The 23,667-nt window shown below is 39.0% G+C and overlaps 1 protein-coding gene across 1 annotated transcript in view; it reads left to right on the top strand.

Moving 5' to 3' along the window:
- Nucleotides 1–23,667, top strand: part of myom2b (myomesin 2b) — a 53,607-nt gene that overhangs the window by 9,502 nt on the left and 20,438 nt on the right. The window contains exons 11-23 of the mRNA XM_051916819.1: nt 2,086–2,285; nt 2,380–2,433; nt 3,184–3,311; nt 4,863–5,046; nt 5,303–5,477; nt 9,797–9,918; nt 13,065–13,252; nt 13,375–13,501; nt 15,814–15,992; nt 16,126–16,240; nt 20,482–20,644; nt 20,812–20,918; nt 21,244–21,288. Coding sequence (XP_051772779.1) covers nt 2,086–2,285; nt 2,380–2,433; nt 3,184–3,311; nt 4,863–5,046; nt 5,303–5,477; nt 9,797–9,918; nt 13,065–13,252; nt 13,375–13,501; nt 15,814–15,992; nt 16,126–16,240; nt 20,482–20,644; nt 20,812–20,918; nt 21,244–21,288 — 1,787 coding nt within the window. The remainder of the gene's footprint in view (nt 1–2,085; nt 2,286–2,379; nt 2,434–3,183; nt 3,312–4,862; nt 5,047–5,302; nt 5,478–9,796; nt 9,919–13,064; nt 13,253–13,374; nt 13,502–15,813; nt 15,993–16,125; nt 16,241–20,481; nt 20,645–20,811; nt 20,919–21,243; nt 21,289–23,667) is intronic.

Consider the following 23,667-nt stretch of genomic DNA (forward strand, 5'->3'; position numbering starts at 1 on the left):
AGGACTGTTTGGATAACAGGTACACACCATCCACTCTAAAGGTGTATGTGGCTGCCATTTCAGTTTTTCACTCGCCCATTAATTGTTGCTCAGTAGCTAAGCACAGGTAGATATCATGGTTTCTGAGAGGAGCGAGAAGGCTGCATCCCTCTCATCCTAACCTGGTATCTGTCTGAGATTTGTCTTTGGTGCTTAGAGCACTTTCCAAGCCACATTTTGAACCGCTGCATGCTACAGAGCTGAAAGTGCTCTCATTCAAGCTGGCACTTTTGCTTGCACTGACATGTGGGAAGAGAGTGGGTGATTTACATGCTCTCTCTATTGACACGTCTTGTATGGAGTTTGGTAAAGATGACTGTATGTTCAGACTGACACCCAGACGTGGATATGTGCCCAAAGTGTTGTCTACATAGTTTAGAACACAGGTTATAATGCTGCAAGTGTTTGCTCCTCAGGAGACCATGCCTTTGCCACATCCTTTATGCCCAGTTTGTGCGTGCGTATGTTGCCAGGTCTAGTCATTATAGACTGTCAAAGCAGCTGTTTGTCTGTTTCAGAGGTTGCAGTAAAGATCTGCCACTTTCAAAACAGTGCTTGCCTAATTGGATTGTGGACACTATAGCATTATTGTTTGTGTCTAAGAATGAGACTTGTCCTGTTGGAGTTTGTGCTCACTCTACTAGGAGTATGGCTTCTTTATGGGTTTGGAATAAAGGGATGTTGATTTAGAATATTTGTTCGGTGGCAGGTTGGTCTTCTTAGTACAGCTTTGCTTGATTTTACAACCTTGAGATTCCCTCTTTTGCACTGCATGTTTTGTGTGTGCATAGTAATGTCAGTTGGTCATAGATTTGAAAGTGTGCTTAAAGTGATATTAGGGCCCGAGCACCGATGGTGTGAGGACTCTATTGTAATTGTTCGGTCAATTCTTCTTCTTCTCTGAAATGAATCACATTTTTGAGGGCCTAAACATGCTTGAAAACTCATGAAACTTTGCACACTCATCAGAAGTGGTGAAAATTTACGTCTGATATGGGTTTCAGAATTAGGTGTGGCAAAATGGCTCGATTTCAATTGAGCGCCCTTCGCACTACATTTCATGTACAAGTATGAAATTCGGTAGACACATGTAACAGCCCAATACCTACAAAAAAGTCTCTGGGTGCAAAATCTAAAAACTCAATAGGAAGTGAGATATTTTGAATTTTCTCTGCAACATTTTTGCCATTTCCAGACGTTGTACTTTAATGAACTCTTCCTAGTGCTTTAATCAGATAAATTTAACCTTTGCGACATTAAATTGAGAAGATATTGAGTTTTTGCTGAAGGGCGTGTCCGTGGCAGCCTGACAAAATTTGATGTTTCGCCATGAAACAGTGTAACTTGGGCATACAATGTCCGATCTGCCCCAAACTTCACATGTTTTATTAGAGTCCTGGCCTGATGACATCTACATGACAATATTCAGTTACAGTCATAGCGCCACCTGCGGGCAACAGGAAATTACATGTTTACACTGTGATTAACAGGAAATGTGGCACGTCGACATATTTCTCCTGTATTTACTCGCTTACATGCATGTCGCCCACTGTTCACGTTTTCCCTAAGGCCACTGGGTGGCAGTAGCTCCAGGTGCGAGGACCCTTTCATCGCTGCTTGCAGCTTTAATATTGAATTGAAGTTGCTTAATTGTCGGTTCTCTGTGATACAAAAGAAAGTGTGTTGTCCCTTCCAATGAAGGCTACTTTGAAAGTTGCTTATACCAATACATATTTTTGCCTGGGCTGGAACATAGGCTACTTTGCATATGCTATTAGAGACTATGATTAGTTTGTTCCCTGTCACTTTGAGCTGCACTAGTATCGAGCTGAAATTTACACTTGTCGGATGGTAATCAGACTAAGTGATGCATGGATCTGCAATTATGTACAGTATGAATGCTCCTTAGCTCAAATCATCTCCTCAGAACATAGTGGACTGTAATTTTCAGTCTTTCAGAGCAATGTGGAAGTAATGATAGGATAATTTTGTTTACTGTCCATATTTGTTGTTGTTCATGTTTTTCCTTTCACTCTTGTTGGGCAGATGTGAAGTTGGAACAGAGAACTGGGTGCAGTGTAACGACTCCCCTGCTAAGATCTGCAAATATCCTGTGCAGGGCCTGTTTGAGGGACACTCTTATTACTTTCGTGTGCGTGCCGTCAACTCGCGTGGCATTGGCAGACCCTCCAGAATGTCTGAGCCCATTGCTGCTCTGGACCCCACAGAGTTTGAGAGACTTCATGGCAAGCAAAACTAAGTCCTTATGCAGTTATGTTTATTTACTCAATAATGTGTGTCTTAATAATGCCTCCTATGTACTGGTGTTTGTGTTAACAGCCACAAAACTTGGTGGGAGACTTGACGTTGTGACTTACTATGATGACCTTGAAGGTACTGTATAATTCCGGTTTATTTACTGAAAAATATTACAATTTTAAAAGTGTGATTTTTATGCCTATTAAAGTCATGGAAATATATGTAATCTTTAAAAATAATGGGACAATCATTGAAATGTCAATAATATTTCAATAATAGTTCATTCTTTCATTTGGAATGACCCAACAAAAAATGTCCCTGTACCTCAGTGCCCTTCAAGAGCTCAAAAATGACATCCATACTGCATCCTTAAATATTGTGTGGCAGAACTGCCTTAAGATATTGTTCATTTTGTTCACTCAGTCACTCTGTCTTTGCATATGTAATCTGTATTAGATGACAGCAGCTGTCAATTTGTGCTTTTTTCCCCCCTATTCTTTTCATGGTTTTCGCTTTCAAAATTAGCAATAATTATCCAGCCTATAATTGGTTCTCTTCTGAGAGATACTGATTAGTTTTTGATGAGAATTCCATCAGGAAGGGAACGTACAAACATCTGTGGTTCTTTTTCAAGTTGAAATGAACACATCAACCAGTGTCACCCATGTGCATAGATAAGTGTATACATGTAACAGTGGCAGCAGCAGCAAAGATGATATTCATATCAGTCCACAATATTAAAGTTGCTTTTAAAGCTAGTGAAAATGGTGGGATATTTCCTAGTGTGTGTGTGTGTGTGTGTGTGTGTGTGTGTGTGTGTGTATTGGTGTGTGTCTATGTGTTCAGGGTAGAACAGTAATTCTGTTTGATGTGGTTTGCCTGCAGCTGAGGGAAAAGCTCCGGGACCTCCCTCTAAAGTCTGCGCTTCAGAGACGGACCGAACATATGTTGTGCTCAGTTGGGTCCCTCCAGTCTACCATAGCAAAGCCCCCATGTGGTATTACATTGAGAAGGTTAGTTTCAGCTCACTGCCAGACATTAACCCTGCCGAATAGTCACAAACTTTATTTTGGCAGTTTGTTTTTCTCCTTACGTCACCTTTAATCCATTAAGAAATGTCTAACAATACAAAATAAGAATATGGAGTTCTCAGTTATCCCAGTTATCAGTTGTTTCATATCCTCTTCCTTCAAAATGTCGGTTATGCGGTGATGTGCTATGAAATTATTGCGGGGCTAATGAATTGTAATATTAATTTAATTATAAAAGTAGCCTAATAATAATAATACTTTAATATGCCCTGCATGTCCGTCCGCTATACGCCACTGTGAAGGGCTACATGCTGTCCAACAGGCACAGCATCAAAGCGATTAACTGTTTTATCCAAATCCACATGAATGGCTCGTTCAGTGTTCAGTAGCCTACTGCTGCATGTCCGAGAGTCTCTCCTGTCTCATGGTGTTTCTCATGTGTGTTTTCAGTCGCCGCAAGCAAGAAAATTTTCTTTCAAACAATGCAATGTTCATTGGTACAGTCAAGAATAACTTAAAGAGGTTGCCAACGTTTACTGGACTGTGGATTAGCTTTGACTCTCTGAACAGTGAGTTTTTCTTGCTTGTGCCCTGAATGGGCCATTCATGTGGACTTGGATCTCGCTCAGGATGCGCGCTGTCTGTGGACAAGCTCAAAGTATACTTTGGAACTGTCCGCGTGATACAATTTTTGCCATAGTCTGCACACCCCGTCCGTGTGCAGCCAAATTTTTGTGACCGCACAGATGGTGCGCGTACAACGGCGCATGTGTGACTTGAGCATTTGAAAAGAACACTAGATAGTGCGTATGCGCCAAATGCGTCTTTCCGAACTCACAGCCAAAGGAGTATACTTTGAAAGGCTCACATGTCAATTGTGCACGAGCGGAAAATGAAGTAATCCAAATTGTAGCGGAGCTCACATTGGGAAACTCCATAACCTCAATAAATATGGGGGGGCACCCTTGCCCCCGAATGTCACCCATGGTTATGGACTATTATTTTGATATTCTGTTTTGTTTCCTTTAGTTCCTGTTTCCCCTCTCTTTTTAGTTTCGATTTTCTTTGGTTACTGATTATATCTTCATTTGTTTTGTGCACCTGTCTGTCATCATGTTTGACTTGGTATTTTTACTACATGTTATGTTCAGTTCAGTGTCGGTTCTCGTTTATCACTTTAGTGATAAATTCACTTTATTCCTATGTGAGTTCCTGTGTTTGTTGGATTAAAATAAAGACTCTTCACTTGTATCTTTATCTTCATGCCTGCTTACTACAACAACACGTAACTCAGAGAACTACAAAAATGACTTGATAAGAAATCAAGTTCATATTAAGATCTCTGACTTGTGATTGCACACTTTGATATTGTGGCAAATCCATTGTCAATACATTGCTCTATTTAATGTCATTACTGTCTAGGAGTTTGTTTTTTGCTGTTTTCCTTACTGTGAAAGGTTCAAACAGTCATTTTTCATTTTACAATATATATTTGTGTAATAGTGTGTTTTTATTGGCTTTGTTCTCATACAGCTTCAAGTCGGAGCAGGATCATGGCAGAGAGTGAACACTAAAGTACCCATCAGGTCACCTCGCTATGCCGTCTTCGACCTGTTAGAAGGAAAAGACTACCTCTTCCGTGTGGTATCCGCTAATATGTACGGCATCAGCGATCCTTCCGAGCCTACCAATACCATAACAACCCTGCAGCTGAAGGGTAAATGCTCTAAAAACCAGCATGTCATAGGCCACCACAACCCTGACTTATTTAGTAAAGATATTGAAATATTGAAACTGTTGCATATGAAATGACATATGGATCTTTGAAGTTTGGTCAGGCTGTGACTTTGATGTTGGTATTAAGGCAGTAATGATCTTTTATCTGGAACTAATTCATGCATGATAGGTCATCAAGGGATTGATTAGGATGGTTGGTGAAGTCACCCCTGAAATTAAGCTCTGTGTTCATTCAGGTGTGCCCTCAGCTCCTGGACAAGTCGTTGCAACCAGGGAGACAGATACCTCTGTTCTAATTCAGTGGGCGCCTCCAAAGGATCCCAATAACCTGATTGGATATTACATTGATTCTTGTGTGAAAGGATCTAAGGACTGGACCTCAGCCAATCACAAGCCCCATAAGCAGACCAGGTATGTGCTCAGTCAAGGTGAAATGATTTGAGGCAAATCCCATGAGTAGAGACAAAACGGTCTGAAACTCAGGTCAGAAATCTCTTGAAAAATGTTTAACATTTAATGAACATTAATTTAATTTAATTTAATTATAAATAAAATTATAAATACAATTATAAAAAATTAAAATATTATTAAAGGGTTGCAGATTTAGCCTGTTCTCATCCACTGGGTGCCTCCAAAAGAACTCAGTAACCTTATTGAATATTACATTGATTCTTATGTGAAAGGATCTAAGGACTGGACCTCAGCCAATCACAAGCCCCACATGCAGACAGGGGTGCCTTTCCCAAAAGCATCGTTAAGCCTAAGTAGAGACCATTGGTGCTAGCGGTTTCAACTACCGGCTTAGACTTGCGATACTTTTGGGAAACACAACCCAGGTATGTGCTCAGTCTAGCTAAGCAACCTGTTCTCACTCCCAGGCATCAAAAACTAAAGCATAAACTGGTCAATCACTTGATGAACAAGGAACGCCATTGCTTTTAATAGCTTGCCCTACGTTTCTCTTATATGGTCATTCACCAAACTTACTATTGAATGCAAAGAACATTGAGCCATTCAAGTATTTTAAAATGCAACATTTACTATTCAGCAGCACCAATTGTCAAATGACAATTAAAAACATACCAAAGCAGCAGGCAAACCTTGCATACACCTACCTCATTAAATATTAAAATACAACAGCCAATAGCAAGTCTTCAGCAGCAGACCTTTCAATATGTATATATTTCTGTTTGCAATGTGCAATTTGGGTGTAGCATGATGTATAGATATAAATCATATAAGACATACAGTAAGCAAAAAAGTGTGTCTGGGTAGGGGTCAGGTTAGGTGCTCAAAATTTAAATAGTGTAATGTATTATTACGTATGTATTATTATGTATTATTATAATTATTATAGCTGTTCAAATTTAAAATCATACCCTGAAATATATGTCATAATGATAAAATTATAAACCCTAATATATAATTTTGTGACAACAAAATATTCATTCCCTTCGCATCTGTGTATTGATCCAAAATATTTTGGAGTTCCTAGTTTTTCAGTACAGCAATGCTTAGGGGTTTAGCATATTAATAGTGATAGGCATGGTGTCCGATCATCCTTCTGTTTTTGAGAAAGGATTGTGATTAAGTGATTTGAGGCTCTTTCCACAAATAGGGTATAAAAGCATTTGAAACCCAGGTTGGAACAACATTTTTAACATACATTTCTAAACAACACGATACAGATGTTTTAACTTCAGAAGAGTTAAGAAATCAATAATTGATGGAATAACCCTGATTTCTAATCACTGCTTTCATGTATCTTGGCATGCTCTCTACCAATCAGTCACATTGCTGTTAGGTGACTTTATGCCACTCCTGGCGCAAAAATTCAAGCAGCTCTGCTTGAAACTATTTTATGACTTTCTGTTTAAATGTGTTTTTAAGGAGGAAGCGCATCTAGCCTTACCCTGGAGTTGGTTCACCCTCTGCCTATGATTGTGTTGTTTAAAAATGAAAAATTGTTTTCTTTGCTTTATTCGAGGTCTGAAAACTTGGCATCTTTTTTGTTATTTTGACCAGTTGTCATTTTCGGCAAATAAATGCTCTAAATGACAATGTTTTTACATAAAATTGGAAGAAATGTTGTCAGTAGTTTATAGAAAAAAACAAGTAAGTTCATTTTACTTAAAGGAACACTCCACTTTTTTTGAAAATAGGCTCATTTTCCAACTCCCATAGAGCTAAACAGTTGAGTTTTACCGTTTTCGAATCCATTCAGCCGATCTCCGGGTCTGGCGGTACCACTTTTAGCATAGCCTAGCATAGTTCATTTAATCTGATTAGACCGTTAGCATCTCGCTCAAAAATGACCAAAGAGTTTCAATATTTTTCCTATTTAAAACTTGACTCTTCTGTAGTTACATTGTGTACTAAGACCGACGGAAAATGAGAAGTTGCGATTTTCTAGGCCGACATGGCTAGGAACTATACTCTCATTCTGGCGTAATAATCAATTAACTTTGCTGCCGTACCATGGGTATAAAACTCAACTGTTTAACTCTAGGGGATTTGTAAAATGAGCCTATTTTCAAAAAAAGTGGAGTGTTCCTTTAAACACATATACATAAATAGTAAATCCAGAGAAACTGCTTAATATTTTCCAGATATTTGCTTGTTTTACAAATAGGATGTCACGGCAGATCAGGCAAAATGAGAAGAAAGGATCTACATGCAGCAATATTTATTAATAACACAAAACAAAGAAGATAAGAGTAGCAAACACATAGCAGCGTAAACACCACAAGGCAAAGAACTGATCAAACTGAGGGCTCTATATACACAGTGAATGATATTCAACAGGACATGGAACAGGTGTGTAGCTCAATTGGAAACCATGGCAACTAACAATGAATGCGAACTTAGGGAAACAGGAACAGGGAAAACTAAACTAAAACAAAATGAAACTAAACATAACCCTTACATTACTCCCGCTCCCAGAAGGCACGTCCTCGTGCAATAAACAAAGTCCAACAGAGGAGGGGGGTGGGGGCTTCAGAGGTGGGCGCAGAGCTGGAGACAGACAAACTGGGAGGAGCTGGCAGAGGGAAACACCACGGAGGAGTTGATGGAGGGAGGAGCCAGGGTGGAGCCAGAAACCAGACCAACAGTGGTAGAGCCCAGAGAGCCGGAGACCCAGGCGGAGCCAAGAAGATGAAAGGACCGGATGACACCATAGGACCTGAGGCCAAGGCGGAGTCACGGCAATGTGCAGCCGAGGTGGAGCCAGGGTGCCAGAGGACTGAGGCAGGGCCAGTGTGACTTAGGATAAAGCTGGAGGGAAGGTTATGTCCAACGGTATCAAAGGTGTGGAGGGATGAGTCGTAGCCAAAGGCTCAGAAGTCTGTGGCATAGGCAGAGCAAGAACTGACCAAGGCAGAGCCAGAGGGACGAGGGAGCCCGGTGGAGCCGTGAGCATGACAGTCCCAGGTGGAGCCAAGGGGGCGAGGAACCAAGGTGGAGCCGACTGGTCAATGGGCCGAGGTGAAGTTACGGGCTTGGCGGACAGGGGCGGAGACAGGGGAGCCACATGCCTAGGTGGAGCTGGAGACTAAATGGCCTGAGGCGGATACATGCAGCAGTGTTCAGTAAACAAAGGAGGAGCCAAGGAACTGAAGGGAGCCAGCGGAGGCGGGGCCGAATAACTGGCTGTCTTGGGTAGAGGAGGTGGGAGAGGGAGGATTGGTGGGATCATCGGAAATGCAGGAGACTTGGAGCTTAGCGGGATCAGTGGAGACACAGGAGACTTGGAGCTGGGTGGAACCAGTGGAGACGAAACAGACTTGGCGTTGGGCGACAAAACATACTGAAGGTTGGATGGGACCAGTGGAGGAGGAAGGGCTTCAGTCAGGACCAGGACATCCATCCAGCCAGACGGGACCACCAGAGGAGGAAGAGGTTCATGGGTGGGGACAAGGGTGGTAACTGGCTCTGCCGAATCCCTGTCAATTAGCCACTTCTCCGTATCCAACTCCACTAATAATCCCACTGGGATGGATGTAGAAACTGGCTCACACACCTGGTCAGATTGGATGGCAGGCTCTGTCTCATCATCAAAATGGGAGCGCTGGGCTAGCTGACAGAAATGGGCAGTATAATCTAATAAAGAAAATCCCTCACAGGCAAGGGTAATATACACAGCTGCTAGATCCATATTTTTAGTCAGGCAGGTCAGGCAAAACGAGGAGGAAAAAAGGATCTAAGTGCAGCAATATTTATTAATAACACAAAACAAAATTTCTATTATCATGAAATGTTAAAAAAATGTTTGAGAGTTTTTCCGGACGCCATGCCCATCACTATTAATATGCTAAAGGTACCCCTAGGCATTGCTATATTGACAAACTAGGATCTCTATATATATCCAAAGGTTCATACATCAGCACAAAATGTGAAACACAGATAACCATTTAAACATTGTTGATATTTATTAAAATATATCTATTTTATTTTTTATTAAACTTCATTTTAACTAACTTTACTTAACTTATGTTTGTGCCTCTTATGCTAGAAAAAAAGTCATGGGACACCAATGTAAATGAAAGTGCCTTAAAGTGCATGACTGTGAATAATTGAAACAAAATCAAAATGTGATCTGGAAAACCAGAAAGCTTATATCAGGATTTTATGTTGCTGACATGTTTCTTTTGATTATTTTATTCCCTGTAAAGGATAAATAACGGAATAGAAACTTCCTCTTTCACTACCTCATTACTGTGTTCTCTCAGGTTTGTTGTGCATGGACTGACCACCGGTGAAACTTATGTCTTCCGTGTACAAGCCATCAACGAGCTGGGCCTCAGCGAAGAATCCCAGGAATCGGCCCCTCTTTCTGTGAGAGCTGCTCTTAGTAAGTCTGGCTCTCACATCCTAATCTCCTTTGATATTCCATCAAGAAGCCAAATACAATTTATTTTGAACCTTTTCCAAACACACTCAAAAGCTGTTTCTCAGCAGTAGGTGTTTGTTATTGCTAGCCCATGGTGTAGTAAATGACAAAAAGAAAGGTACCCACCAGAAATGGCCCACCAGACTTAAGGACTTTACAACAAGTTGGAAAAGGCCTTTATTTATCTTCATTCATAGACAGTGCTTAGGAAAGTTGTCACACAGTAACAACAGAAAAGATTAATTCTACATGTCTAATGTTTTTTAATATACAATAGAGCTGAGCGGTGAAATGCATCAGCCAGTAGAGATTCTGCTATAGTGTTTATTAAAGCAATAAACCATAAGAGAATGTGTGTTACAGTGATTTTTACCATGAATAATGCACTGTAGACAACGTTGTTGATTCTAATGAAAGCAATTTAGTTTTTACACATCACACCAGGTGTAAACAAAGTGTAACTGTAGACTGTTTGTAGTTGCCAAGCAATGTGTTCACATTTACAGTATATTGGCTATTTTATGACTATTTTACAATATGAGACTTCTGATTCATTCGTTATGCATCTTTTATTTTGGTTTGTTACAAATAAAAAGAAAATAATCAGATGAATCAGATGAATCAAGTCATACCTTTCCTTTGCAAATAATGATTTGGAAAGGCTACTGTATATTAGTATACATATTATGTACAGTCACCGTGATATAAAATTGTTCATAGCGTGATATATATATATATATATATATATAGCCATCACACTATGAATATACAAGATATGGTCATTGGTCATACCTCTAGTTGTATGCAAGAGGTTTTAAAAATCTTTTTACTCCCCTCAAACCTCACACCATTTGCTAAATTTGTTTAATAATTTATACCAAATGAGTCAGAATGGGTTTTTTTTTTTTTTTTTTTTCTTTCTTTTTTTACGTATCTCTGTGGGACACTTAGTCAACAAGTAGAAATTATTTCAGCCAGCAGACCATTAAATTTTTACAGATCTGGATGATTTGTAGAGCTGTTTGCTTTGTAACTCTTTAGCTTTAGTTAACAGCAATCCTCTGTTTGGACTCCAGGGGACCATTCCATACTCGGAGACTTCAAAAGATAAAACTAAAGATGAAACTTTTTGTCCTAAGAGTGCAGGCCTGTCTGTAGTAAACAGCCAGTCAAAACAGTGTTTAGAAAATTAAATTAGATGAGTTCTTTAGATTAAATTATTAGATGAAAGTATTTCTCAAAGCATTTCAAACAAGCAACTATGATGTATTATATCTTGTCTCATCCCATTTTGTTATGGACATTATTGATATCTTGTGTGGCTTGTTGAGGAGAGTATCTGGCAGTTTATCTGGCAGTGAAAAACAGGCAAAATAACCCACCTAGCAGCAACTCAGAACACCCTACCAAACCACACAAAGTGCTGAAATCCTCTCAGAACACCCTACTGTAGCATTTTGATAGCACACAACTATTTTCAGAAAGGCTCTGTTCTAAAGCCTAGCGAGCTGCCTTCATAGGCAACATTTTAAAGCATCACATGTTCACTTCTGACATGGAGGCTGTTCCAAGAGGTGGTCAGCATGATTAAGCTGCTTTCAAAGATATTTTGGTCAGTTGTAAGGCATCTTGGAATCTTTTGTGCTGAATGCAATCCCATAATTCTTTGAAATCAATCCATATGGTTGGCACACAGTAGAAGAAATCATTTAATTATCAAACAATACTGATAAACATACTTCAGTATAATTTAAAAATAAACTATTTTTAATTAATATATGTTAATGTATCAAACTGCCAAAGTCACGTAATTTCAGTAAACGAGGCTTTGTTATGTCATAAGTGTTTCGAAATTTCAATGGTTCACCACTGGGGGCGTGATTTTGGCAGTTTGATACACGCTCTGAACCACTGATTCAAAACAAAAGATTCGTAAAACTTCGAAGCTTCATGAAGCAGTGTTTTGAAATTGCCCATCACTAGATATTGTTGAATAAAGTTGTTATTTTGTTTTTTTTTGGCGGACAAAAAGTATTCTCGTCGCTTCATAACATTAAGGTTGAACCACTGTAGTCACATAAACTTTTAAATATGTCTTTAGTAGATTTCTGGGCATCTGAAATTATCTTGCTGGCAATGCAGGCCTCACTGAGCCATCGGATTTAATCAGAAATATTTTAATTTGTGTTCCGAAGATGAACGAAGGTCTTACGGGTGTCAATTTTGGGTGAACTAACTCTTTAATGCACAGGTAGTTGCAAGTCAGGTTAATCACCGTCTATATTAATGCTCTCATTGAAGCGCATACACGTACGTCACTCGCACAGAGATGGAGATCATGCTGGGCACATGCAGAAACAAGAGCACAGACACTTGTTGTCAGCGCTGCCTTGTGACTCTTATTTATAAATAAATATATTAACTTTGCTACTGAATCGCTACTTTATATCCCTCAGGAAGTAGGTTGTAACGTCACTGTTTTTGAAGTAATTTAGCTCACAGTTTCAGTGCTAGTAGAGAGATGCTGCACAGATGCAGGTAATTCACAAGCACATCTTTCTAGTGCCAGAAGGGAGACCAGGTGAGTTAAGGCCATGGACATCCCTGTGCCCCCTGTGGATCGAGGAACCCCACCCCCAGACCAGGCTGAGATTTTAACCAAGAATACGATTTCAGCCGAGGGCGATAGACATCACTTTTAATCAAAAAGCATCCTTGCTGAATAAAAGTATCAATTTCTTAAGAAAAAAAAAAAAAATCTCACTGTCCCAAAACTTTTGAACGTGTAGTGTATATGATGCACATTTTGCTGCCTATGTATTCCAGTATTCCAAATCTAAAATAACTGAAATGCGGTTCCATTTCAGATATAATGCTACTTTAGAAGAACAAAGCTCTATATTCTCTTGTTGAAAAGCATTAGGCTAACACTAATGTGTAACAAGATGCATTTCACCCTTCTATATTACACCTCCAGACACAACATTTCATCTGAAATGTGCATATTACAAACCAGAGATGCGGCCTGCATGTCAGCGCATGTTCCTCTCTGTTGAAGACATTGAGTAATGGGGAGGATCGGCTACAGCAATCTGTCTTCTCCACAGAGTTGCCCTCTTCCCCTTATGACATCTCTCTTCTGTATTGTGACGGGGAATCCATGGTGCTCAACTGGAAGCAGCCCATCCATTCTGGAGGAGCAGAGGTCACTGATTATTACATTGACAAATGCAACGTGGCCAAGAAGACGTGGAAGGAGGTCAACATCCCACCCATTAAGGAAAGACTGCACAAGGTGTCTATGTATTGCAGCATCCTGTGCATGTTGTTACATCAGCTTATATTGATGGATTTCTAATAATATTATGTATTATTACCTTGTAAAATAATTACTAAGATGAACTGTTTCTTCTGAAGGTTGGAGGTCTGACAGCTGGGTCAGTGTATCAGTTTAGGATCTATGGAGCTAATTTGGTTGGACTGGGTGGTGCCTCGACCCCTAGCGCGTCCTTCAAATGTGAGGCTTGGACAATGCCTGAGCCAGGTAATGTGAAGTGTGTACATAGTTTAATTATGCCATTATTTACTCATCCTCATGTCACTCAAAACCTGTATTTGTTCCATACAACACAAAAGGAGATATTAAAAAAAAAAAAAAAATCAGCTCTTTTCTTTTTGAATCCTCATTATCTAATGTTGGCAAAGATGAATAAATACTGTAACAAATGTATTGCTCATTGTTAGTTAATGTTAGTTAATGCATTAACTAAAGTCAACTAATGGGACCTTATTGTAAAATGCTACTGCAAAATCAGCAGAATTTGAAACTGCAATGAAGATTACATGACAGAAAACCCAATGTATATGTTTTCAAGGCATAACAAAAGCTGTACAACATGAATAAATGGCCTGAAAAGACAATTGACAGTTCTGCAAACTCACCCGAAACTCGATCACATTGGTCCTGGGCCAGCAGGTCATCCTTGTTGTTGAGGCCTGTGACTGAAAATCTTTCCTCCACTGCAGCTCTGAAATATAATTGGCCATTCACCATATTTGAAGTAGCACACTCAAGAATTAATGCCCTTTTGGCAGCACACTGATGCACCACATAGGATCTGAATGCAAATGTGATCAGTGGACGACAATTCTTTGGTCTGTTCTTTACACGAACTGTTGTATGGCAGTCAAAGTCACATGGACTTTTTTTAATAGTGATTTTTTTTTTTCCTCTTTGGAGTTTGACAGTCATGGTCACATTGAACAGATGTTGTGGTATGTGAAGATTCTCCAAAAGTCTTTTGTTTTCTACAGAAGAAAGAAAGTCATACATGTTTGGAACAATGGCAATTGTTTTTTATACTTGTGTGAACTGTTCTTTTAACTCCATTAAGCTCTTTTTTTAATGTGCTGCCCTAAGAACACTTTAGAGGAAGTAAAAGTCTTATGTGCGCAAAACACTCATCCGTGATGCCGACCCACAACTCTTGGCAAACATACTTAGCGTACTTGTTTAGCAGATTTACAGTATTCTTATTGGAGACGCAGATCCTCTGCAGCAAGATGTTTTGTTTACATGGTTAAAAACCTTGTTAAAGGCTACAAAGGGAATAGAAGGTCTCTATGGCTCTCTGTTTGGTTATACATTGACCCTCCCAGCCACCACTACACTACATCACCGTAATTAATAATAAAGTATTACTAGTACTATTACTAGTACTATGCTTCAATCCTTGTAACTGTGTGTGAACAGTGTAAACTGAGTGATTGATAGCTGTTTTCACACAAAAACAAAGTGATGCATGTTCTAATTCAGCCTGCATTATGTAATACTCCAATTCCTCTAAGTCTTTACCTCGACATTAGTGTATTGGACAGTCAAGACCAGCAAGAAACACAAAAGGCCAATGCGTGTTTGATTCTCACAGAAGCTTTCAAGAACATGATCCAAATATAATGTTATGTTTTAACCTAAGGTCAAAAATAAATTCACATTAACTTTTGAAGTATTATACATCATGGTATTTTGATGTATAAATGAGAATCAGCATACAAAAATACATAAAAATAATAACCTCAGAAGAACCCAAGATTTATTACAGTGATTAGAATTTGGGTGATTAATTTACATGAAAATAATGTCACAGTCCACAGTTTTGTCTGATTTTAAGGTGAAATGTCACCTGGACATGTTTTCATGAGATTAAACATGTTTGAAAGCATGAAAAACCTGAGCCTTAAAGGTGCTTTGTAATTTTTTGACTGTACTAATGCATAAAAATAGCATATAATATGTTTGCAGATATTTAGGAAACATGCTTAGTTCACATAAAACTGAAAAACAACGCTACAGCCAGTTATTTTACTTTTCAGTTATTTTGAAATGTGCGTTCCATGTTGGAATGTCTGTTTTGGTTTTGGTCTGTGTGATCCCGCCCACTGCCAATTTATTTAATAGTATTTCGTCATCCCAGGTTGCCAGTTGGCGGAAAACACATCATATTGCAGCCATGGAAGACAGCAAACAAACTGGGTCAGAGTTTGCAGATTATACCTGACCTAAAAAGCCTCGGCATCCATCTAAAAATCTCTATGAACGTGAGCATATTAAAACGCGGATAAATCAACTAGTGAACTTACAAGTGTGTAAATCTCTTTGCCTTCCATTGTCAATTGCGCTCCGCCTGTTGCATGCCCGCAATTTGGCAACCAGCATGAGCGTCGAGTCTGAGGAGGAGGGGGCATGGGTAACAACTCTCTCCAATATTTTGAATTTGGACTGCAGTCCCATTTTCAACCACAAGCTGTCAATATTACATACTGCACCTTTAATTGCCTTGTGTTTGGCTTTGGTAGGTCCAGCTTATGACCTGACCTTCACTGAGGTACGGGATGATTCTTTGGTGGTGGAGTGGAAGGCTCCTGTCTACAATGGGGCTAGTGCCATCACTGGATACTTCATTGAGAAGTCCAAGAAAGGCTCTGATACCTGGAGCAAAGTCAACGAAAGCTCAGTCAACCACTGCTATCTCAAGGTATTGATTTAAGAGTGCTGACGAGCTCATATTCACAGATATTCTGTACTATTACTTCAGTATGCTAGACATACTATGAATTCTGGTGCACTTCTCTGTGGCTTTATCTGATGTATGGTTTGAATGTTTACAGGTCAAAGGACTGGAGACAGGCGCATCTTATGTTTTCCGCGTACGGGCAGAGAATGCCAAGGGCATTGGCATGGCTTCAACCCACTCTGACCCTGTGTGTGTCAAGGCGCTGCCAGGTAAACATGTAATGTAGAGCAGACAAGGTTTAAGGTGTAGGTGATCTACTCATACATATCTGAATGGGAAAAAATGTAATCAATGTGGTAGCTATAGTTCTGCCTTTCAGAGACAGTTGCTTCTTTCATGGATGTATTGCGATGCTGAATGTGTCGACTGAAGGAATAGATGTCCTTCTTTACAATTTAGAGGGACAATTACTTTCGTTTTTGTTGTTTTTTTTGTTTTGCAGTTATTCTGAGCTTAAAAATCACAATTTATGAGAACAATAATTGTCATTTGTACATGTAATGTAATTTCGAAAAACAATTACATAGATTGTTTGTCAAAATAGCAGATAGGAAATACTAGATTTATGCTGGATTTTTACGCTGCCCATTACGCAAACTGCCGCTGAACAAGGAACTTTGCTGCTGTACCATGGGTGCAGCAGGCGCAATGATATTACGCAGCGCCTGTGACCCCCTGCTTGCACAGGGAGCGTGCCTTGCAACCATGGAGACATTTGTGAGAGACGCTGCGCAATATCATTGCGCCTACTGCGCCCATGGTGCGGCAGCAAAGTTCCTTGATTATTACGCCGGAATATAGTTCCCAGCCATATCGGCCTAGAAAATCGCAACTTTTCATTTTCTGTCAGTCTTATTACACAATGTAACTACAGAAGAGTCAAGTTTGAAATAGGAAAAATATTGAAACTCTGTGGTCATTTTTAAGCGAAATGCTAACGGTCTAATCAGATTCAATGAACTATGCTAAGCTATGCTAAAAGTGGTACCGTCAGACCCGGAGATCAGCTGAATGGATTCGAAAACGGTAAAACTCAACTGTTTAACTCTAGGGGAGTTGGAAAATGAGCCTATTTTCAAAAAAAGTGGAGTGTTCCTTTAAGGTGCTGGAAGCATTATTTTTAAAAGGGGTTTGTTTAAGGCGGGTTTACAGCAAAGATTCACAACGATAAAAGCTGAGACTTTTAACTGCTTGCAAAAGAATATGGTCTGCAACATTCTAAAACCTGCCAGTTTACACCAGTGCGACTAGACGAGACGGGGTATTGTTTCCATAGCAACTTCAGTTTTCTTGTCAGCTTTCTGTAGCGCAGCTGTTGGACCTGTGAAAGCAACTTAATGTTTAGCATCCAGAAATATACTAACAGACATAATAATAATGTTAATAATAAGAATGCTTCTTGTTTGATGATTGGCTACTGTTTGTGATAAGCTACCTAATTAAAGTTTGAATATTTAAATATATTTGTTTAACACTATAAATAAATAATAATTCTATTCACGTGGCTCACATCACTGCTCCCTGGGAAACTAATGAAAACGATATTCCAACTGTTAAACATGGTGAACCTCTGCCTTAAGGGGACTTCAAAGTCAACATGAAATGCCTTTTGCAACCCATTTTACTTCCATAATGTGATGAATTTAATAGAAAGAAGATTTTTAAGAAAAAGAAAAAATATTGATTTGTTGTTATTTATTGATATGACCGTTAAGTATCAGAATAGAACCAGGGGTCAAGGTTTTGACTGGTTAGTGTGGCCTAACTAGTCTGTTTTTCTACTGTTTTTCTCCATTAACGGCTTTTCAAAAATTAAAAGTGTATTCTGACAAAATAATAGTAGAAGCAAAACATCTATATGCAACACACACGCATACTTGTATATGTGTGTCTCTCCATAGGCGTAATGGTTTTTATACTGTACAAACTGTACATTCTATCCCCCTACACTACCCCTACTCCTAAACCTACCGATCACAGAAAACATTCTGCATTTTTACATTTTTAATAAAACATTGTTTAGTATGTTTTTAAAGCTATTTTAAATATGAGGACTCATGAAATGTCCTCATAAAACATGTTTACGTCATAATACCAGTGTAATACCCATGTCATTACACAAATTTATGCCCTCATAAATCATGGAAACAAGCACACACGCACCCACGCACGCACACACACACTATAGGACATTAATTTCCTGCAGCTCTTGAGTTATCAGGGATTAGTTATGTCTCAGGTGACTGGCTCAAAATGTCTGTGCCCAGAATTGAGTGTCTATGAGAAAAGATGGCAGATTTCAGTTCACACACTTCTGAGGGTCTTGCGTCAGTTGATGAACGGATAGCCTTCTTCAGAAATTCTATAGACCTCATTGGCTTGGCAACATCAGAAAAAAATGAGGAAAGTCATTTCGGAGGAGGTCATCTATCCAGGGTGTTTTCCTGCCTTTGGCCCGAGATGCTGAGATAAGCTCCAGCATCCCTGCTACCCTACATAGGACAAGCAGTTTGGAGGATGGATGGATGGATTTCAGAGGTTATTACAATGATTAAAGAGTATGATGATTTTTTTTTCTTAATTTGGTATTTATTTTTATGATTTTTGTGCACTGATAAATTTTGCACAGTAAGACTAGGAAGTTGCATTCAGTTGTCAGTTTGTAATTTTAAACTTAAACAACTTACACAGCCATCCAGAATAGCAGAATATCTGTGAATTCTAAAGAAGGGATCTTTATTTTTGGAGAAATGAGAGGGGTTCACAGTGGGGCTGAGAAAGAGCTGTTCAGGGCGGTGTGGATTGCACCATGGGAGGTGTTCTGAAGTGTCTTGGGGAGCAGCTGCCTGCACATTGGCAGATAAGGAAAAAGCAGCCACGGGATGATCCAAGATGATTCATTCCGAGTAGCCTGAAAGGTTTGTGGCTGATAAAACGGCATCAGCCAGTAGAGTGCACTGTGGATTCGTGCGTCTATATAAAGTGTGTGTGTGATGTTTTGTGAGATGTTTTCTATACAGCACAACTAAGAAGGGAAGCCCTGTGTGGGCTGATTGGTCATAATCAGGGCCACAATGAATTTATGGCCACAGAACTCCACAGATTTCTGCACTTGAACACCCATCATTCACAAACTTCTGCACACCTATTACATGTTCATTAATTACATTTTTTTTTTTTTTTTTTGCTAAGTTTATGCTTTTAGATGCTGCAACACTGAAAAAATTGTAACCTAAAAATGGTAGCATCTAAATTAACTGGTTTTATTCAAGTCAAAAATATTATTTAACATCACTAAATCCACCTAAATACAATGATTTATACAAAAAAGAAAAAAGAAAAAAGAAAACAAGCATTAAATCAGGTAGAAATACTAATTAAAGGCAATTGCAAGTTACCATTACCCTAAAATGAAAAACAAGAAATTATTTTCTTGATTTAAACTTGTTATTTTTTCATGTGTGGAAAAGGTAAATTTTCTGAATATCTTGGCTGCTCTCCCAGCAAACATTTGGATGCTTAATGACTGTTGAAAAGAAGTCCCTCCGACATGTCCCGTCATGGTTGGAAAACAGTTCCAAAATCGAATTTGAACAGATATCTTTGACATTATCTTAGTAATCAATTAATTCATTAATTATATATTGAACTACATGTAGCTAAAAGTCAAAGTAACAATTATACATGAAACCCCAGAGAATTGTAGACATGTACAAACATATTTGAATGCATTTTTAGGAAATGTTCTGTGTTACATATTTTTACCGATTTATGCCATCCTACCTTGACTATTTTTGGCCAGGGACACAACGTTGCCATCGGACCAATGTTTGCTGGGCTGTTTCATATAATGAAAGTGAATTAGACCTGGGATTATAAAGCCACAAAATGACAAAACAAAAACAGTATCATAAAAATGGTCCATATGACTTGTGCGCAATATCATATAATATACAGTATAATCATATATAAAATATATAATAAGTTTTCTGAAGCCATAGCTTAGTGTGACAAACAGACCAAAAATGTAAGCTGGTTTTCACTGAAAATCAAATATGATGCTGCATCAAGTTTGATTTCGATGACATTTGGTTACAATGCACGTTGGAACCATTTGTGGCATTTGACGTCAGTGGTATTAAATGTTATATTTGTTGTCCATTTCAAAGCTCCAGATAAGCCAAATATCATTAAATTACATTTTGATTATATTAATATTAATAACTAAATATATAAATAAATATAATATTAATTAGTATTTATCATGAGAAAAGCTGATCAATTTAATATTGTTTCCCTGACGTTTCAAATCATTCTTATGGAACAGCGTTGACCAATAATACCACTGTGTTCCAACCATAACTCCAGCATGTCCTACAGTATTTGTTAGGTAGTCTCCATCTCTTGTCGACTTGTGCGCAAATTCTTCTGTGCTTCTGTTATTTTGAAGGCACACAGGAAATCAAGTGTGGCGTCAATGAGGAATCAGGTGACATTTATCTCTCTTTTGAGAGCTGCCAAATGATGGAGAGATCACAGTTTGTGTGGAAGAAGTCCTACCAAGAAATTACTGACTTCTCTAAGGGCATCGTCGTCAAGACATCAGGCAGCCAGTAAGCAAAACACACGTTCAGTGTGTCTTAAGTAGATCTGGTCCAGATACATATTAGCTCAAAGCATATTTAGGGCAATGCCACAGTCTGCGCATATTTAATTCCATTTGTTTTCCTTTTGTTGTCCCACTGAACAAATACTAATGTTTGCTCATTTGTTTCTTTAGCTCAACTTTGCTTTTTAAGAACCCAGACAAAGAGGATTTGGGCACATTCTCTGTATCTGTTACACATACTGATGGTGTCTCGGCCAGCTACAAGATCTCAGCAGAAGGTGAGGCCTGTTAATATATTATGACTATCAGCTTCATTTTTAATGCCCTTCCTCAAAGTTATATAGAGAACAAGACACTATCAAAACATTCCATTGACAGATTCGAATCATATTTGATTCAGATGTCAGTATACTATATGTTGGTGTGTGATGTGGATGTTGCATCATCTGCAGGAAAGATATGATATTATTATATTTGATATTTCAAAGATCCTTAATTTAATAATAATAATTATAATAATAATAAAGATTTGTGTTGTCTGCTGTAATGTCCTTTGATAATGATGATAGCTGATAGAAAATGATAGTTACCTCTGTCCTTTAGAGCTGGAGAAGATGTTGGCCCTCAGCTATGACATACGCAACCCAAGTAAGTGGCCCCTGATGAAGATGAGTAGAGATTATTATACTGTTATTTTTTACCTACAATCTGTCCAGTGTGTAATTTTGTGAAATGGTCTTCAGACTCAACTTAAATGAACCATGTTCAATATGCACATTTGACACATCATTTAAATTAAGTATATTCAGGGTTCCCACAGGTCTTGGAAAACCTGGAAATTGTCGTGGAATTCAATAAAATCTTAGTCATGGAAATTATTGTAACATTTCACAATATAGTTCAATTTGTTACTGTTAGTTAATGCATGTTAATTTATAATTATTGTTATACAATTTGGCATGTTAAAAATGTATAAATATTAGCTATTGCAAAATTAAAGCTTCAAGTTGTTTCCGAAATTCCAATAGTGCATATACAGTATCTCACAGAAGTGAGTACACCCCTCACATTTTTGTAAATATTTTATTATATCTTTTCATGTGACAACACTGAAGAAATGACACTTTGCTAGAATGTAAAGTAGTGAGTGTACAGCTCGTATAACAGTGTAAATTTGCTGTCCCCTCAAAATAACTCAACACACAGTCATTAATGTCTAAACCGCTGGCCACAAAAGTGAGTACACGCCTAAGTGAAAATGTCCAAATTGGGCCCAATTAGCCATTTTCTCTCCCTGGTGTCATGTGACTCAGGTCTCAGGTGTGAATGGGGTGCAGGTGTGTTAAATTTGGTGTTATCGCTCTCACTCTCTTACACTGGTCACTGGAAGTTCTCAACATGGCACCTCATGGCAAAGAACTCTCTGAGGATCTGAAAAAAATAATTGTTGCTCTACATAAAGATGGCGTAGGCTATAAGAAGATTGCCAAGACCCTGAAACTGAGCTGCAGCACGGTGGCCAAGACCATACAGCGGTTTAACAGGACAGGTTACGCTCAGAACAGGCCTCGCCATGGTCGACCAAAGAAGTTGAGTGGTCATGCTCAGCGTCATATCCAGAGGTTGTGTTTGGGAAATAGACGTATGAGTGCTGCCAGCATTGCTGCAGAGGTTGAAGGGGTGGGGGTCAGCCTGTCAGTGCTCAGACCATACGCCGCACACTGCATCAAATTGGTCTACATGGCTGTCGTCCCAGAAGGAAGCCTCTTCTAAAGATGATTCACAAGAAAGCCAGCAAACAGTTTGCTGAAGACAAGCAGACTAAGGACATGGATTACTGGAACCATGTCCTGTGGTCTGATGAGACCAAGATAAACTTATTTGGTTCAGATGGTGTCAAGCGTGTGTGGTGGCAACCAGCTGAGGAGTACAAAAACAAGTGTGTCTTGCCTACATTCAAGCATGGTGGTGGGAGTGTCATGGTCTGGGGCTGCATGAGTGCTGCCGGCACTGGGGAGCTACAGTTCATTGAGGGAACCATTAATGCCAACATGTACTGTGACATACTGAAGCAGAGCATGATCCCCTCCCTTCGGAGACTGGGCCGCAGGGCAGTATTCCAACATGATAACGACCCCAAACACACCTCCAAGATGACCACTGCTTTGCTAAAGAAGCTGAGGGTAGCTAAACCCTATTGAGCATCTGTGGGGCATCCTCAAACGGAAGGTGGAGGAGCGCAAGGTCTCTAACATCCACCAGCTCCGTGATGTCGTCATGGAGGAGTGGAAGAGGACTCCAGTGGCAACCTGTGAAGCTCTGGTGAACTCCATGTCCAAGAGGGTTAAGGCAGTGCTGGAAAATAATGGTGGCCACACAAAATATTGACACTTTGGGCCCAATTTGGACATTCTCACTTAGGGGTGTACTCACTTTTGTGGCCAGCGGTTTAGACATTAATGACTGTGTGTTGAGTTATTTTGAGGGGACAGCAAATTTACAATGTTATACAAGCTGTACACTTACTACTTTACATTGTAGCAAAGTGTCATTTCTTCAGTGTTGTCACATATAAAAGGTATAATAAAATATTTACAAAAATGTGAGGGGTGTACTCACTTCTGTGAGATGTATGTTTTTCTAGTTATGCTTTGCATACATATTTAATTGGCTAAAATAATTCTTTGTAAGTGCAAAAATTGATCTCTGATCTATCATTTTAGGAGTCCTTATTTAGAAAAGCCATAGGAATATTCAGGTATGGGAACCCTGAATTTTAAATCTGCCAAATTGCTATGTTGCTTGGCAACCATAAATGGCCCTACACTAATGAACTATATGACAAGACATATTATTAATAGCAGTGTGACTATTTATTGAACATTAGTGTCTTTTTAAAAAAAATAAAAAATAAAAAATGATATTGCCACTGTATTATAAAACATTTGAGGCTATTACAGTGATTTCATCAAAGTGAGAGGGGTTTAGCTTCACGCTGTGCCTGACAACAACATTTAAGCATTGTAA

This window comes from Ctenopharyngodon idella, chromosome 13, assembly GCF_019924925.1.
Source record: "Ctenopharyngodon idella isolate HZGC_01 chromosome 13, HZGC01, whole genome shotgun sequence".
Classification (NCBI taxonomy): domain Eukaryota; kingdom Metazoa; phylum Chordata; class Actinopteri; order Cypriniformes; family Xenocyprididae; genus Ctenopharyngodon; species Ctenopharyngodon idella.